At 46.7% G+C, this 14,720-nt stretch overlaps 1 protein-coding gene across 11 annotated transcripts in view; it reads left to right on the forward strand.

Moving 5' to 3' along the window:
- The window catches only part of LOC105478722 (TIAM Rac1 associated GEF 2), a 322,470-nt gene that overhangs the window by 291,738 nt on the left and 16,012 nt on the right, over window positions 1-14,720 (forward strand). For all 11 annotated transcript variants that reach the window (XM_024791920.2, XM_024791922.2, XM_011736307.3 and 8 more), the window contains one exon: window positions 13,467-13,646. In XM_024791920.2, the coding sequence (XP_024647688.2) occupies window positions 13,467-13,646 (180 nt within the window). The remainder of the gene's footprint in view (window positions 1-13,466; window positions 13,647-14,720) is intronic.

Here is a 14,720-nt window from a genome sequence, read left to right on the forward strand (position 1 = left end):
AGAAAAAAGTCTCAACTCAATACAGTCTCAGAGTATGTAACAATAAAGACCTTTCCTGGCTGGGCATGATGGCTCATGTCTGTTATCCCAAAACGTGGGGGAGGCTGAAGCAGGAGGATCACGTGAGCCCAGGAGTTTGAGATTACCGTGAACTATGATCACACCACTGCTTGCCAGGGCAACAGAGCAAAAACCTGTCTCTAAAAAATAAAATAAAATAAAGACCTTTCTTGCAAAAACTGCTCAAGAATGTATTATCATTTGCCAAGAATTAAGTCAGAGACATAACCCTGGAATAGAAATGTTGTGTTTGATAAAATTGGGGTAATCATGGAAACCAGCTAGAATGAAAATGTTAAAACACCACAGAAGAGAGAGAGATTGTAAATATGAAAGTTTAAACTAATTCATGTGATTATCAGAATACAAGTTAGGCTATGAGAAGATTGAAGGGACAGAATGAAAAGAGAGCTGTGAACTGGGATAAATACTTCTGGATGAGAAAGTATAGATGGAGGGTAATATTAAAAGATAAGAAAAGTCATAGTTGAGCACATGTTTTCCCCCAAAATCAAGCTGAAAGATATTGGTTTAGAGGCTTCTTTAATTAGATAAGTGTACTTAGAATGAATATAACATGATATAAGGTTATCACAAAGAATTTAAGTATGTCTTAATGCCCCAAATCACGACACAGGAAAAGCAAAAAGAATTATCCCGTTTATCAAAAAGCAACACAAAATACAGTAAAAGTTGTTGAGAAATTAGGCATTGTTTTTCTGAGCCCTAGATCTGAGCTGGGTAAGCAGGCAGATGTGTTGTTGTTGTTGTTGTTTTGACATAGTTGAAAGGATACGACATAAAAGTTTTTATACCTTGTGTGAATTAAAGTATCATTGTAGTCTCTAGACAAATAACAACATATAAAAGTCATTTAAAAAATTTATACTTTACATACTGAAAAGTTTCAGAATGAATTTTTATAAATTATTTTGAGTTTTAATTCAAAAGAAGAATCTTTTTTGATCTGGGTTCATCTCTCTATAACAGGAGTTGGCAAACTTTTCCTGTAAAGGGCCAGATAGTCAATATTTTAGGCCATCAAAACTAGCCAACTCTGCATTATAACATGAAAGCAGCCATAGCCAATATGGAGATGAGTGTGCATGGCAGAGTTTTAATAAAACTTTATTTACAGGAGCAGACAGCAGGAATGACTGTAGCAGAATTCTAATAAAACTTTATTTCCAGTAACAAGTGGCAGGCTGGATTTGGCCCGCAGGCTTTAGTTTGCTGACCTCTTCTTTGATGATCCACCTTGACTCACCTGTTTGTTTCAGAATGGGGTCATTAGAGTTTTTTATACTATAAGTGTCATAGTTTTATATCTAGAAGTCAAGAAAAAGTTCTGGTCCATGTGCCCCTTTCTTGGTGCACAGGTTAATCAGAAGCAAAGCCGTTATCTTTCTTTCCGGGTGAAAAATGGGTTAGAGAAAATGCAGTTCCTGGCACAGGAGGCATCCATTAGACAGATTAGCCTTAAGGGTAACATTGAAACTCCCAGAATTTTATGTGAAAGAGGTGGCTGGTTGTGTAGAAATGCTGCACTGGCCCTTGAAACTTCCTTGGCAGAGAGAACATCTTATTCATTCCTGAATTCCGACCAAACTCCTGTTAAATAAGGAAACCGAGCAGAAGGCAGGCAGCGAGGACACACAAGCCCGACGCTCCTCCTGTTCCCACTGCTCTGCCACCAGCTGCTCAGTTGCTTCCTCCTGGGGAGCAGGGGCCCTGCCTGTGACTCTGGTCTGGGAAGCCCCACAGCAGTGACCATGGCGCTTCCTCTCTCCAGCATGCAGCTCTGACCTGCCTTCCTGGGGCATGCCCCCTAGGCACCGAGGATTTGCCACTTGGGACATGCACATGCCCTCTGCCTTCTCAGGGAAGTAACTCCACATTTCCTCCAGACAGCAGTGGCCACCCACCTCCTTCCTCTCTGAACATGACTGGAGCTGCTCATTCCAGCCCTGGCCTTCTGCACGCCTCCCCTCTGTGTTACTCTTCCCCATAGTCCTCTCCACTTTATTGAGATACTGAGTTTTGTTGTCACTGTGCCTGTCGTCTCTTTCTGCCTTTTATCCCCATACCCAGAACAGAGCCTGGCAGACAGGAGGTGCCCAGTAAGAAACTGCCGATGGATGAATTTGACTGTTCTTGCCCTTCCTTTGGGGCACTCGGAAAATTTATTCTTCCATACTTGTAAAAATAGAAGAACTTGAGACATTGAACGCCCTGTGCAAATTATAACTTTCATTGAGCCCTGGCCTTTGTGGAATCCTTGTACTATGCTAAGTATTTTTACATATTTTATCTCACTGAATGCTCTCGACCACCCTGTAAATGTGATCCCTGCTTTTACAGGCAAGTAAACTGAGTCAGGGAGCAGTTAGCCATGATCACACCACTGGTCATGGCCATGGCCAAGGTTTTAACTCCAGAGCCTGTGTGCCTAAGTCTCCTGTCTTGAAAAAAGTAATTGTTGAAGGAAAGCTTAATCCCAAGCACACTCTAAGGCCCTTGGTGTGAGTTTTACGCTTGCAGTTGGATCATGAAAGGGGGCAGAGCCCAGGTGTATTAGTTCATTTTCATACCACTATGAAGAAATACCTGAGACTGGGTAATTTAGAAAGAAAAAAAGTTTAATAAACTCACAGTTCCACATGGCTGGGGAGGCCTCACAATCATGGGAGAAGGTGAAGGAGGAGCAAAGTCACATCTTACATGGCGATAGGCAAGAGAGCGTGTGCAGGGGAATTGCCCTTTATAAAACCATCAGATCTTGTGAGACTTATTCACTATTACCAGTACAGCATGGGAGAAATCCACCGCCGTGATTCAATTACCTCCCACCAGGTACCTCCCATGACACATGGGGATTATTACAATTCAAGGTGAGATTTGGGTGGGGACACAGAACCAAACTATATCACCAGGTGACACCTGTAGCACCGAGAGTGCAAATCCACCACATAGCCCATCATGCTGTCACCTGTAAGCTATGTGTCCAGTAGGTGGCAGGGGCTACTTAACTCACCTCCAGGTAGGTCTCCTCCACCCACCCCTGCTCTCCCCTGAGCTCGTCTCCTTCATAGAAAGTTCACCACCTCATGCCCCTCTTGTCTTTGCGGTGTCCATAGTTCCTAAGTCGCACCTGCCAGACCCTGCCTGTCTCTCCTGCCTTGGGCCAGTTACACTAGCCTTCAGTTCCTGACACACTCTGTGCTTCCCCCAGCCCCAAGCTGTGCCTAGTTGAGCTGACTTTAACCCTGGCTCCAGTGTTAGCCGTTCCTGTCCTTGCTCCAACCAGAGTAGCTCTCTGTTGTGTTTCCGTAGGACCCCACACTTCAGGCACTGGTCACCGGTGAATGACTTGCTCAAAGCTTGTCTTCCCAGCCAGACTCAAGGAGTGATGGTGCCATTCTTGTTCATTAGTGTCTTTATGGAAGCAGAATGTCTTATCAGGCCTTTTCTGCCTCAAGTCATTTTTTTTTAAGTGGTAGGAAAAGATTCCATTAAAAATTGTAAAAATTCAACTGCTATAAAAAAATGAGAAAGCTCAGATAAGCCAAAAGATTAAAATAAAAGGCAGTGTTAACCACTGCATTTATTATACATGTAGTTCAATTTTATAAAAATCTATGCCTGCATATTTATATATAGTAAATATACATAAAAATTACTTTAAAATGGCAGACCTACCTTTTTTTTTTTTTTTTGAGATAGAGTCTCACTCTGTCACCTAGGCTGGAGTACAGTGGCACGATCTTGGCTCACTGCAACCTCTGCCTCCCGGGTTCAAACAATCCTCCCAACTCAGCCTCCTTAGTAGCTAGGATTACAGGCGTATGCCACCAAGCCTGGCTTTTTTTTTTTTTTTTTTGTATTTTTAGTAGAGATGGGGTTTCACCATGTTGGCCAAGCTGGTCTCAAACTCGTGACATCAAGTGATCTGCCCACCTTGGCCTCCCAGAGTGCTGGAATTATAGGCGTGAGCCACGGCACCCGGCCCTACTTTCTTCCCTTACCAGTAAATCACGTCCTTCTCTTCTGGTCAGCAGATGTTGGTCTCTGGCATCACTGGCAGCTGCTGCATATAGCTCCTATTCATACCGCAATTTCTTTAGGTGACTGTTTCCTTTCAGTTTATGTTCTCATTCTGCCCAGGAAATAGAACCTTTGGAAATGGAACCATCTAGTCTAGAAGACAAATAATATGGGGCTCTTTGGAGCAGCATTTCTTCATCCTTTTTGTACCATTTTGATAAATGTAAAACTTCCATGCCATTTCCCTGGAATTTTCAGTGTATCACTATCAAATGAATGGTTTGTCTCTCAACTGTAAACGTCACTAGGATCTTGAACCTGTTTTTTTAACTCCCACCATACCTGCCAAGGGACTGACATGCTGCCCTTTTCCTCCTCAGCTCCACCAAGCATTCCAGTCCAGGAGAAACTGGATGTGGGGTTGCCCTCTATTGGCCTGTGGGCCCTGCCAGCTTCCCCCCACGAACTTAACAGAGTTCAGCCCTACAATCCTGACCTGGCTGCAGTGGGGTGGCCCAGGGTAGCTGCAGCTGGATGTGCAGGCCACGGGCCCCTTGTTCCCATGTGCCGCCCAGGTGTGCAGGATCCATCTCCACTCAAGAGCATCGTCTGTGTTGGGCACGGTGGGTCGCGCCTGTAATCCCAGCACTTTGGGAGGACGTGGCACGTGGATCACCTGGGGTCAGGAGTTTGAGATCAGCCTGACCAACATGATGAAACGGAAATCCTGTCTCTACTGAAAATACAAAAATTAGCCAGACTTGGTGGCATGCACCTGTAATCCCAGCTACATGGGAGGTTGAGGCAGGAGAATGGCGTGAACCCAGGAGGCAGCAGAGGTTGCACTGAGCCAAGATCGCGCCACTGCACTCCAGCCTGGGCAACAGAGCGAAACTCCGTCTCCAAAAACAAACAAACAAACAAACAAACTAACAAACAAAAAACTGGGAAGTCATTCAGCCCTCTGTGGTCCTACTAGATTCCATCCCTGCCAGTGATATTTGAGGATAATATTAGATCTTTCTGTAAGTTAGACAGTGACTTTCACGAAGTTCAGAGTGAGTTGAGAAAAAGTCTTTTGTGCAATTTTCAGTCTTTTTTTTTTTTTTTTTTCTCTTTTCCTAAAGGGAACTTTTCTGACTTAATGAATTTGTTCCAGTGTGACAGCTGACAGTGCCGTTGCGCTCTGACATTATTTCGTAGTGCAGCCTCCTCATGCCTTCCAGACAATGAACTGGGAATGTTGTAAGTGCTCAGTGTATGAGAACACAAACCATATAAACCACACCCTTCCTGGGGCTTGACTTTCCTTAAGGATAATTGACTGTTTGTCTCAGGCCTAAATGTATTTTGTATTTTTTCTAGCTTTCTATTTAGGTGCAGGAGAAGCAGCAGAACCCTAGTTCTTCTGACTGATGTCCTGGGGAAACTCTGAGGACATTAGACTTGGATTCAGTCCACGCTGATGGCTCAGCACAGAGTGGGTCAGGATTCAGTCCAGGCCTATGGCTCAACACAGAGTGGGTCAGCATGTAGAGGGAGAGGAGGCCGTGAGGGGCAGCCAGGGATCTGCCAAAAGATCATACTGCAAAGTGCTGGGACCGGCTCACCGAACAGCGTGGCAGCCTCTTTCCTTGTAGCTTTCTGTGTTGGTTAGGTCTGTTTCGGATTCCCCCCAAAGTTAACATGCTTTTCCTCTAAACCAGGAGTTGAAATATAGTACACACTGCAAATGCTGTCCTTCATCCTTGTTTCTGTATGCAACATTACCCCAAATTAGGCAGCACTTTTAAACCTTTTTTCTTAGACTGAAAGTGTTTTCTGAGCTCAAGCAATATAAACAAGTGCCATTGACAAGAGTTTGCAGTACCCAGAATCCCTAAATGAGGCCACAGCTGCACCCTGAGCCAGGAAAGGCAGGCGCCCGTAGCTCAGCTTCTGATGCAGTGGACTCCTGCCACGTATTTCATGCAGTAGCTACGAAATTTCAGGCATCGTCTTGAAATAGTTCTGGGTAATGTGATGTACCTATCCCATAGTAGTTTTTTTTATATTCCAAAACTCACAGGAAAGTTGAAAGGCCTCAGGCTGTGATGTCTCTAAGTAAGACAAAAGAGAATATCAAAGTTGTTGTGATCAAGGGAACAGATTTCACAAACTCTCATCAAGAGGAGGCCGTCATGGCATTTTTCTAATGAAAAGTATTGCGCTGAGCCCAGATTAGAAGGTTCATCTGAGTGACTCGGAGCTTGGTTTGACAAAGACTCTGTCCCTGCATCCCTTCAAAGAGGGTCTAGGCGAGCTGCTTGATCGTCCTAAGCCGTTTTCTTGCCACTCCTAAGAAATGGGTTTATGGGCTCCTTGAAAATAGACAAGATGTCCTTATCCATAACATTAAAACAAAAATAACTGCTTAGACGTTTGCCTGAATCCAGAGCTCTTGAGTGGGCCGCTCCTTGTCTATAAATAACATAAAATCATTTTCAAGCAAGGATCAACCATTAACCTTAGTATAACCTTAAAAACCTGAAACAAACGCCCGGTGTGGTGGCTCATGCCTATAATCCCAGCAGTTTGATGGGAGGACCGCTTAAACTCAGGAGTTTGAGGCCAGCCTGGGCAACATAGTGAGACCCCCCCCCCTTCTCTACTAAAAATCAAAAGAATTAGCTGGGTGTGGTGGCATACACCTGGAGTTCCAGCTACTTGGGAGGCTGAGGTGGGAGGGTCGCTTAATTTCAGGAGTTTGAGGCTGCAGTGAGCTATGATTATACCACTGCACTCCAGCCTGGGTGGCACAGTGAGAGTCTGTCTCAAAAAAACAAAACAAAAACAATTTGAGAGAAAAATTTTTTGGCGGTGGGGGTGGAGTTCAATATCATTGCTTTTCCAGATAGCATAGTTTTTGGAAAAAATGTTTTCATTTAATTTTTTTATGACTTCATAAAGAAAATATTGGTTTCATGCTCTTTTATGAAAGCTGAGGCCCGTGATGAACCCAAGTTTGTAGCATTGATTGCTATGAACTGGAAAACACCAGTCGGAGACCCCACTTCAAGTGCCCGTGTTTTTTATTCTGCATATACACATGCCGTTATATACACATATACACATGCCACTGAATCCTCACACACTCCCAGTCCTAACTTGTGATCATCTGTTTTTTGCTTTTATTTATTTACTTTTAGACACAGGGCCTCGCTCTGTCACTCAGTGGTGTCCTCATAACTCACTGTAACCTTGAACTCCTGCCTCAGCATCCTGAGTGGCTGGGACCACAGGCGTGTGCCACCACAGCCAGCTAATCTTTTATCTTTTGTAAAGATGGGTTTCTCTATGTGTTGTCCAGGATGGTCTTGACCTGGGCTCAAGCGATCCTCCTGCCTTAGCCTTCTGAGTAGCTGGGACCATAGGTGTGTGCCACCATGGCCAGCTAATTTTTTTAATCTTTTGTAGCAATGGGTTTCCCTTATGGTTTTCAGGCTGGTCTTGAACTCCTGGGCTCAAGTGAGCCACCTGCCTCATTCTCCTAAAGTGTTGGGATTATAGGCATGAGCCACTGTGCCAGGCCAGTCTTTTGCTTTTAAAGCAGCATTCCTGGGTTGGGGGTGGAATAGGCTCAATAGATGTCCCAGTTGTCTGCATATGAGCTGTGTTTGCCTCTCTAAGCACAGGTGGTCTCCAGAGGCAGGTGGCTGCATCCCTAGAACACCTGGGGCCAGGAGAGCCCTGACCGCATGGGAGGCAGAGGCAGCAGGAGGCGTGAGGAACTAGATTGCTTTGCCTGTGCTCTGCTAAATACCTGGGAGTGGCAGGGGCTGTGTGGACAGCTAGAGAGGGGAACAGAGCTAGAGACGGAGCAGAGCTAAAGAGGGACTGGAGGTAGAGAGAGGAGCAGAGCTAGAAAGGGGAATGGGCCCCCTGTGCCATTTAAGGTGTGGCTGAAGCCTCCTCGCCTGTCAGCTGGAAAGCCCTGGAGAGTCATGGTAAAACTGCAATGCTGGCATGTTCTATGAGAAACCTCCTGCCTGTGCCTGGTGCACAGCAACTACTCAGCAAACACGAGTTTCCTTTTCTTGACCCAAGAGGCAATTTTAGCGGTAACTTGATGGAATAGGCATTCTTGCTGCCTCTTCGTCAGGAAGGACACTGAAGACTTAGAATCGAGACTTGCCCAGGAGCGTATGGAAGGCTAGGGGCTGAGACTGGACTGCAGCCCGGGCCTTTTGAGTCTCATCTGTGCTTTTCAGGCCTGTCACCACATATGCATGTGAAGACATCCTAGCCCAGATAATCACTATTCCTATAAAGTGCTGATCAGGTCCACCCAGAATGTCCCTCTAATGTTCATAAACATCACGAACGATGGATGAACCGAAATGTAACCACCCCAGTGACTCCTTCAGATACAATCTGGAAAGTCACGTTTATGATTACTCTTCTCCTTCTGGGGGCCCTGCCTCCTTTTGGTCCCAAGTAATCCTCACCACCTCCCTTAGACGACAGCTAAAATGTTAAATGTGTAAAAGGTGGCTTTCTAGCACTTGAGCACTTAATCGTCGTACTTTAAGAAGTAGATTTGCTATGAAAAATCTCAGCTAACATTCACTTTTTGGAAGTTAATCTCACCAGAAAAGTTCATAAAATGAGTTCTGGTTTTCTAAAATGGCAAGACACTTTATTTGTAAGATCTCGTTACTTTAACACTGCATTGTTAGGTGTGATTTTTGACATCCCAGTAAAGCAAAGCCATAATCTCACCAGATGCCATTAAACTTATGATGCATTTTATCAGCTCTTATACAGTATATTCAAGCTTAATATAGATTCTATAGCCCTGGGAACTGTTAGTTTTCAGGACTGCAGAATTATATTGTCTGAGCTGCTGCTGCAAATCCCAGTATAGAGATTTCAAATCAGTGAGTCTTGGAGTCTGAGTATTATCATGAACATTTTAGCTCAGTTCATAGGAGGCCACACCCAGAACACCAGAGTCATGGCTGTGATTCCATCTATTTCCTCTAGCCTGTGAGCTCAGTCCACATACCTCAGTGGGAACCCTGGGACAGGTGATCCCACTGGAGCCAGCACCACTCCCAGAAATCGAAGCAGAATGCAAGCTGTATGAAGAGTAGACTAGCAGTTCTCATGCAGGCCACACATTAGCAACATGTGGGGGAGTTTTTAAAGCAACACCCATGACAGCCAGACGCGGTGACTCACGCCTGTAATCCCAGCACTTTGGGAGGCTGAGGTGGGTGGATCACTTGAGGTCAGGAGATTAAGACAAGCCTGGCCAACATGGCAAAACCCCATCTCTATTAAAAATACAAAAATTAGCCAGGCGTGGTGGTGGGCACCTGCAATCCCAGCTACTTGGGAGGCTGAGGCAGGAGAATTGCTTTAACCCAGGAGGCAGAGGTTGCAGTGAGCTGAGATCGTGCCACTACACTCCAGCCTGGGCGTCAGAGCAAGACTCTGTCTCAAAAAAATAAAATAAATAAAAGAGCAAGTTGCATCTTATGTGGATGGCAGCAGGCAAAGAGAGAGCTTGTGCAGAGAAACTCCTGGTTTTAAAATCATCCGATCTTGTAAGACCTATTCACTAATACAAGAACATCATGGGAAAGATCCACCCCTGTGATTCAGTCATCTTCCACTGGGCCCCTCCCACAATACAGGAGAATTATGGGAGCTACAAGATGAGATTTGAGTGGGGACACAGAGCCAAACCATATCATTCTGCCCTGGCCCCTCCCAAATCTCATATCTTCACGTTTGAAAACCAATCATGCCTTCCTAACAGTCCCCCAAAGTCTCAATTCATTTCAGCGTTAACCCCAAAGTCTACAGTCTAAAATCTCTTCCCAGAGAAGGCAAGTCCCTTCCACCTATGGGCCTGTAAAATCAAAAGCAAGTCAGTTACTTCCTAGATGCAATGGGGGTACAGGCATTGGGTAAATACAGCCATTCCAAATGGGAGAAATTGGCCAAAACAAAGGGGCTACAGGTCCCATGCAATTCTGAAATCCAGTGGGACAGTGAAATCTTAAAGCTCCAAAATGATCTCCTTTGACTCCATGTCTCACATCCAGGTCACGCAGGTGCAAGAGATGGGTTCCCATGGTCTTGGGTAGCTCTGTCCCTGGGGCTTTACGGGATACATCCTCCCTCCTGGCTGCCTTCACAGGCTGGTGTTGAGTGTCTACAGCTTTGCCAGGCACAGGGTACAAGATGTCAGTGGATCTGGGCTCTGGAGGATGGTGGCCCTCTTCTCACAGCTCCACTAGGCAGTGCCCCAGTAGGGACTCTGTGTGGGGCTCCAACCCCATATTTCCCTTCTGCACTGCCCTAGCGGAGGTTCTCCATGGGAGCCCTGCCCCTGCAGCAAACTTCTACCTGGACATCCAGGCATTTCCATACCTTCTCTGAAATCTAGGCAGAGGTTCCGAAACCCTGATTCTTGACTTACGTGCACTGGCAGGCTCAATACCACATGGAAGCTGTCAAGGCTTGAGACTTGCACCCTCTGAAGCCATGGCCCAAGCTCTGTGTTGGCTCCTTTCAGCCATGGTTGAATTGGCTGGGACTTAGGGCACCAAGTCCCTAGGCTGCACATAGCATGGGGACCCTGGGCTTGGCCCAGGAAACCACTTTTTCCTCCTAGGCCTGCAGGCCTGTGATGGGAAGGGCTGCCAAGACCTCTGACATGCCCTGGAGACATTTTTGTGATTGTTTTGGGGATTAACATTCAGTTCCTCTTTACTTACGCAAATTTCTGCAGCCAGCTTAGATTTCTCCTCAGAAAATGGAATTTTCTTTTCTATTGCATTGTTAGGCTACAAATTTTCCAAAGGTTTATGCTCTGCCTCCTCTATAAGGCTGAATGCCTTTACCAGCACTCAAGTCACATCTTGAATTCTTTGCTGCTTAGAAATTTCTTCTGCCAGATACCTTAAATCATCTCTCAAGTTCAAAGTTCCACAACTCTCTAGGGCAGGGGCAAAATGCTGCCAATCTGTTGGCTAAAACATAACAAGAGTCACCTTTGCTTCAGTTCCCAACAAGTTCCTCATCTCCATCTGAGACCACCTCAGCCTGGACCTTATAATTCATATCACTACCAGCGTTTTTGTCAACGCCATTCAACAAGTCTCTAGGAAGTTCCAAACTTTTCCACATTTTCCTGTCTTCTTCTGAGCCCTCCAAACTGTTCCAGCCTCTGCGTGTTACCCAGCTCCGAAGTTGCCTCCACATTTTCAGTTATCTTTTCAGTATGGCCCACTCAAAAGAGAAGCGATTCTATTGAAGGAGCTCAGCCATCTGGGAGTTCCCACGGCAGACATCTGTTAGCGTCTCACCCTTACCTGCCCCTTGAGGTAGGCCTGGAACATTACTGGGCTCCTTTTCCCACTGCACCTTTGGCACATTCTCTGGTTTTCCCTTGGAGCACGCTCCCTCCAGGACATGTTACAACCCTTTCACCGAAGCCTTCCTGGACAACCGATTCCAAAATGCTGCCTCTATTCATTTAATGTGCATTATAACTCTTCATTTGTTCCACACAAGTCTGTGTTGATTCCAGACTGCCTTAGGCTATGCTTTGGGATTTCCATCCTTGATGAGTCTTACCTCTTTGTGTAGGAACTTTCTTCTACTTTTTTGGAGACAGAGCAGGCCCTCAGTTGATGCCCACTGAATTGAACTGAAAGACCAGCCAGAGATCAATGTTGAGTTTTAATGTGGATTGTATATTTCCATCATATGACAACTGTGTTGGCGGGGGTTGGGGCATAGAACAGAGAGGGCAGTTGAGAGTGGCCTGTTTTGTCTTTGGGGTGCTTCAGTTTGTCAAGAGACAGATTGTATAAAAAGCATGCATCAGGCTACCCGGGTTGACCAACATGCTTGTGTAAGCTGTGTTCTGCAATATCCAAGCAAAGAAAATGAATTACGTAAGTATTAAGAGATGCTGCTGAGAAGTTCAGCATCTTACCTAAGACAGAGATGGATAGAGGTCAGGCATGAAGGCATTTCAGCTGAGAAAAGGAGAGTTTTTTAGTTGACAGTCAAAAAGTTGCTGGCTCTTGATGGATGCCAGTCATTTGTGTTGGGAGTCAGCTGCGTTGTTCAGTAAGAATTTCAGTGCAGCAGAGGCGGGCTGAGTACTTCCTGTGCTGACCAGTGAGCTGGCTGCTGGCGGAGATGTGAAAGGAAGAAGCCACCCTGCCTTCACCGGGCTTCCAGATGGGGAGGTGGTGAGGTGGGGTGGAGATGTGTGGGTGGAATGGAAAGAATGAGAAGTAAAAGGACACTTTGTAATCTGACCTGCTCGGGCAACTGTGGAAGCGTTTCAGGGTAGACACCTGTGAGGCTTTCCAGCCAAAGGCAGGTGGATGCAGATAGGCTGTCCTTGAGAAGGCAGCAGCGCACGGTGCTTCTGTCTGAATTGGAGCTTGCATCAAAGGCCAGCGGTCCCCCCAGATAGTCATGTTCCTTTTTGTCTCTTCATCTATGTGATTCCTTTTCCATGACTGGGAGCGAGTATTTCCTCTGAGCCCACATTCCCTAGGCCTGGTCCTGGCTCCCTGCTAAGACCAGCTTAGCTCCCTCCTCGTGGAGGTTTCCCCTGGGGCTGGTTGAACCCTGGCCGCTCATCCTCGCCAGGCCTTATGTGTCCCCTGCTCCCTGCCTGTGCACTCTGCAGGGCTCTGCCACCCTTTTAGGGTGAGGGTGTTACCATCTTCATCTGCTTCTACTCCATTACTAGCATGTGCACCAGCTCAAGACTTTTTTACTCATAATTCTACTTGCCACAAAACTGTGGAGCTGAGCGGTTAGACTGGAGGGCAGAACTCCAGGCCCACTGTGGCCAGGTCATCCTGAAATTGCTCTTGGGCTGCGTCTTTCCTGAGTCTCTCCGGGCTGTTCTGTGTGGGAGATGGAAAACTGGATTAGGCCAACCATTGAGGGGACCGGGTGGGCCTGTTGAGGCCTTCTGCTCTTGTTGCTCCCTAAAAAGCCATAACTTCTTGATTTCAGAGCTACCTCACCTCGACTGCAGAGGGTGAGCCCTAGGCAATGACTCTGCAATTTCAGGTCCAAAGACACACCTAACAGCTGATGTGACAATGGAGAGCCTTGTGTGTAAACACCGAACAGGAGTGTGGGTGCACATCTTCCTTACTCAGATCCGAAATGATAGCCAGAGGGGTCTGAGGTGAATGAAACCCTTTGCCCTACACAGAGGCCCCTCTGAGATTCCTGCTGAGCACAGACAGAGACACTTGGTGCCCTGGGGGGCAGCGGATACTAACAGGGAGGGCCCCGTGCATTATTTCCCACCTCTTGTCCTCTCTCAGAGTGCTGAGCAGATCACTGCACTGTGCAGGAGTTTTAACGACACTCAGGCCAACGGCATGGAAGGACCGCGGGAGAGTCAGGATCCTCCTCCGAGGCCTCTGGCCCGCCACCTCTCTGATGCAGACCGCCTCCGCAAAGTCATCCAGGAGCTTGTAGACACAGAGAAGTCCTACGTGAAGGTAAGGGAAGCGCTGGGCATTCGTGCATTCGTGCCTCTTTGCTGATGGTGAGTGGTAAGCTGGCAGAGGTCCCCAGATCGCTTCTGCCCGGGACACCGGCCACTCCCCAGGGGGATGCCTGCTCCTTGAATCAGTGAATTGCTCAAAAAAGGGAGGGGAGGAGTGAGAGGGTGGAAGAGCTGAGGAGACTTAGAAAAAAATCAGATCCTCGGCTTATTTTGTTACCAAGGTAGCTTTCACTATGGAAACAGATGTTCTGGTTTGTCATTTGCAATCTGTGGGAAGGGAGTCTGTACCGGTTTAGTAAAAGGGGAGAGAGATCATTTTAGGTGATGAGGAACTTGAGAACAATCTGTACATACGTGACGGCTGATCCAGGACCACAGTCCCGGTGGTGGCCTGGGCCAGCCCTCCCTGGTGGTTGTCATCGTGTAGAACTGGGGCGCATGCACTGGGGACTGGTCAGCACGTGGGAATATCCTTGCACCATGTATGAAGGGGCAGTTGCCGAGTATCTTGAGTACCCGAAGAATTCATTTATTCATCTCATAAGCCCCAAGTCCGTGGTTTGAGAAAGATTTTTTGAAGAATACAGGAGCCTGGGGAGCAGCGTTCTTTTGCTTTAAGTGTTTCCTGGAGCTTTGGGACCATTGGAAGCTCGCTTCATTTGTCAGTTACTGGAGCAGTGCGGCGCGGTGCAGTGGGCTGAGGGTCCAGCCCTGGCTTTGCCTCCGTCTTGCTGCCTGGTGGACAGCCCCCTTCAACTCCCTTATTTGAAGTTGAGACACTCGGTCCCCCTTCTCTAAATGCCTTCCAATTCTGAGGTGCTGAGTCATTGAATTAAGGCTTGGCACACACATGTGGCTATTACCTTCTTTCTCTGCAAGACAGATCTGAGCTTCCCCTTTCGTTGATGTCAGTGTTTTACCTGGACTTTACCTAAGGCCTTATTCACACGTAGCTTCCCAAAGCCCCTTCTTTTGGTCTCAAAGGGGAGAAAGAAAAGTTAGAGAGATGACAATTTAGTTTCATTTTCCGTTGTGTCTTGTCCTGCATCCAGGGTGTGGAGATGAA

Source organism: Macaca nemestrina, chromosome 5 (assembly GCF_043159975.1).
Source record: "Macaca nemestrina isolate mMacNem1 chromosome 5, mMacNem.hap1, whole genome shotgun sequence".
NCBI lineage: Eukaryota > Metazoa > Chordata > Mammalia > Primates > Cercopithecidae > Macaca > Macaca nemestrina.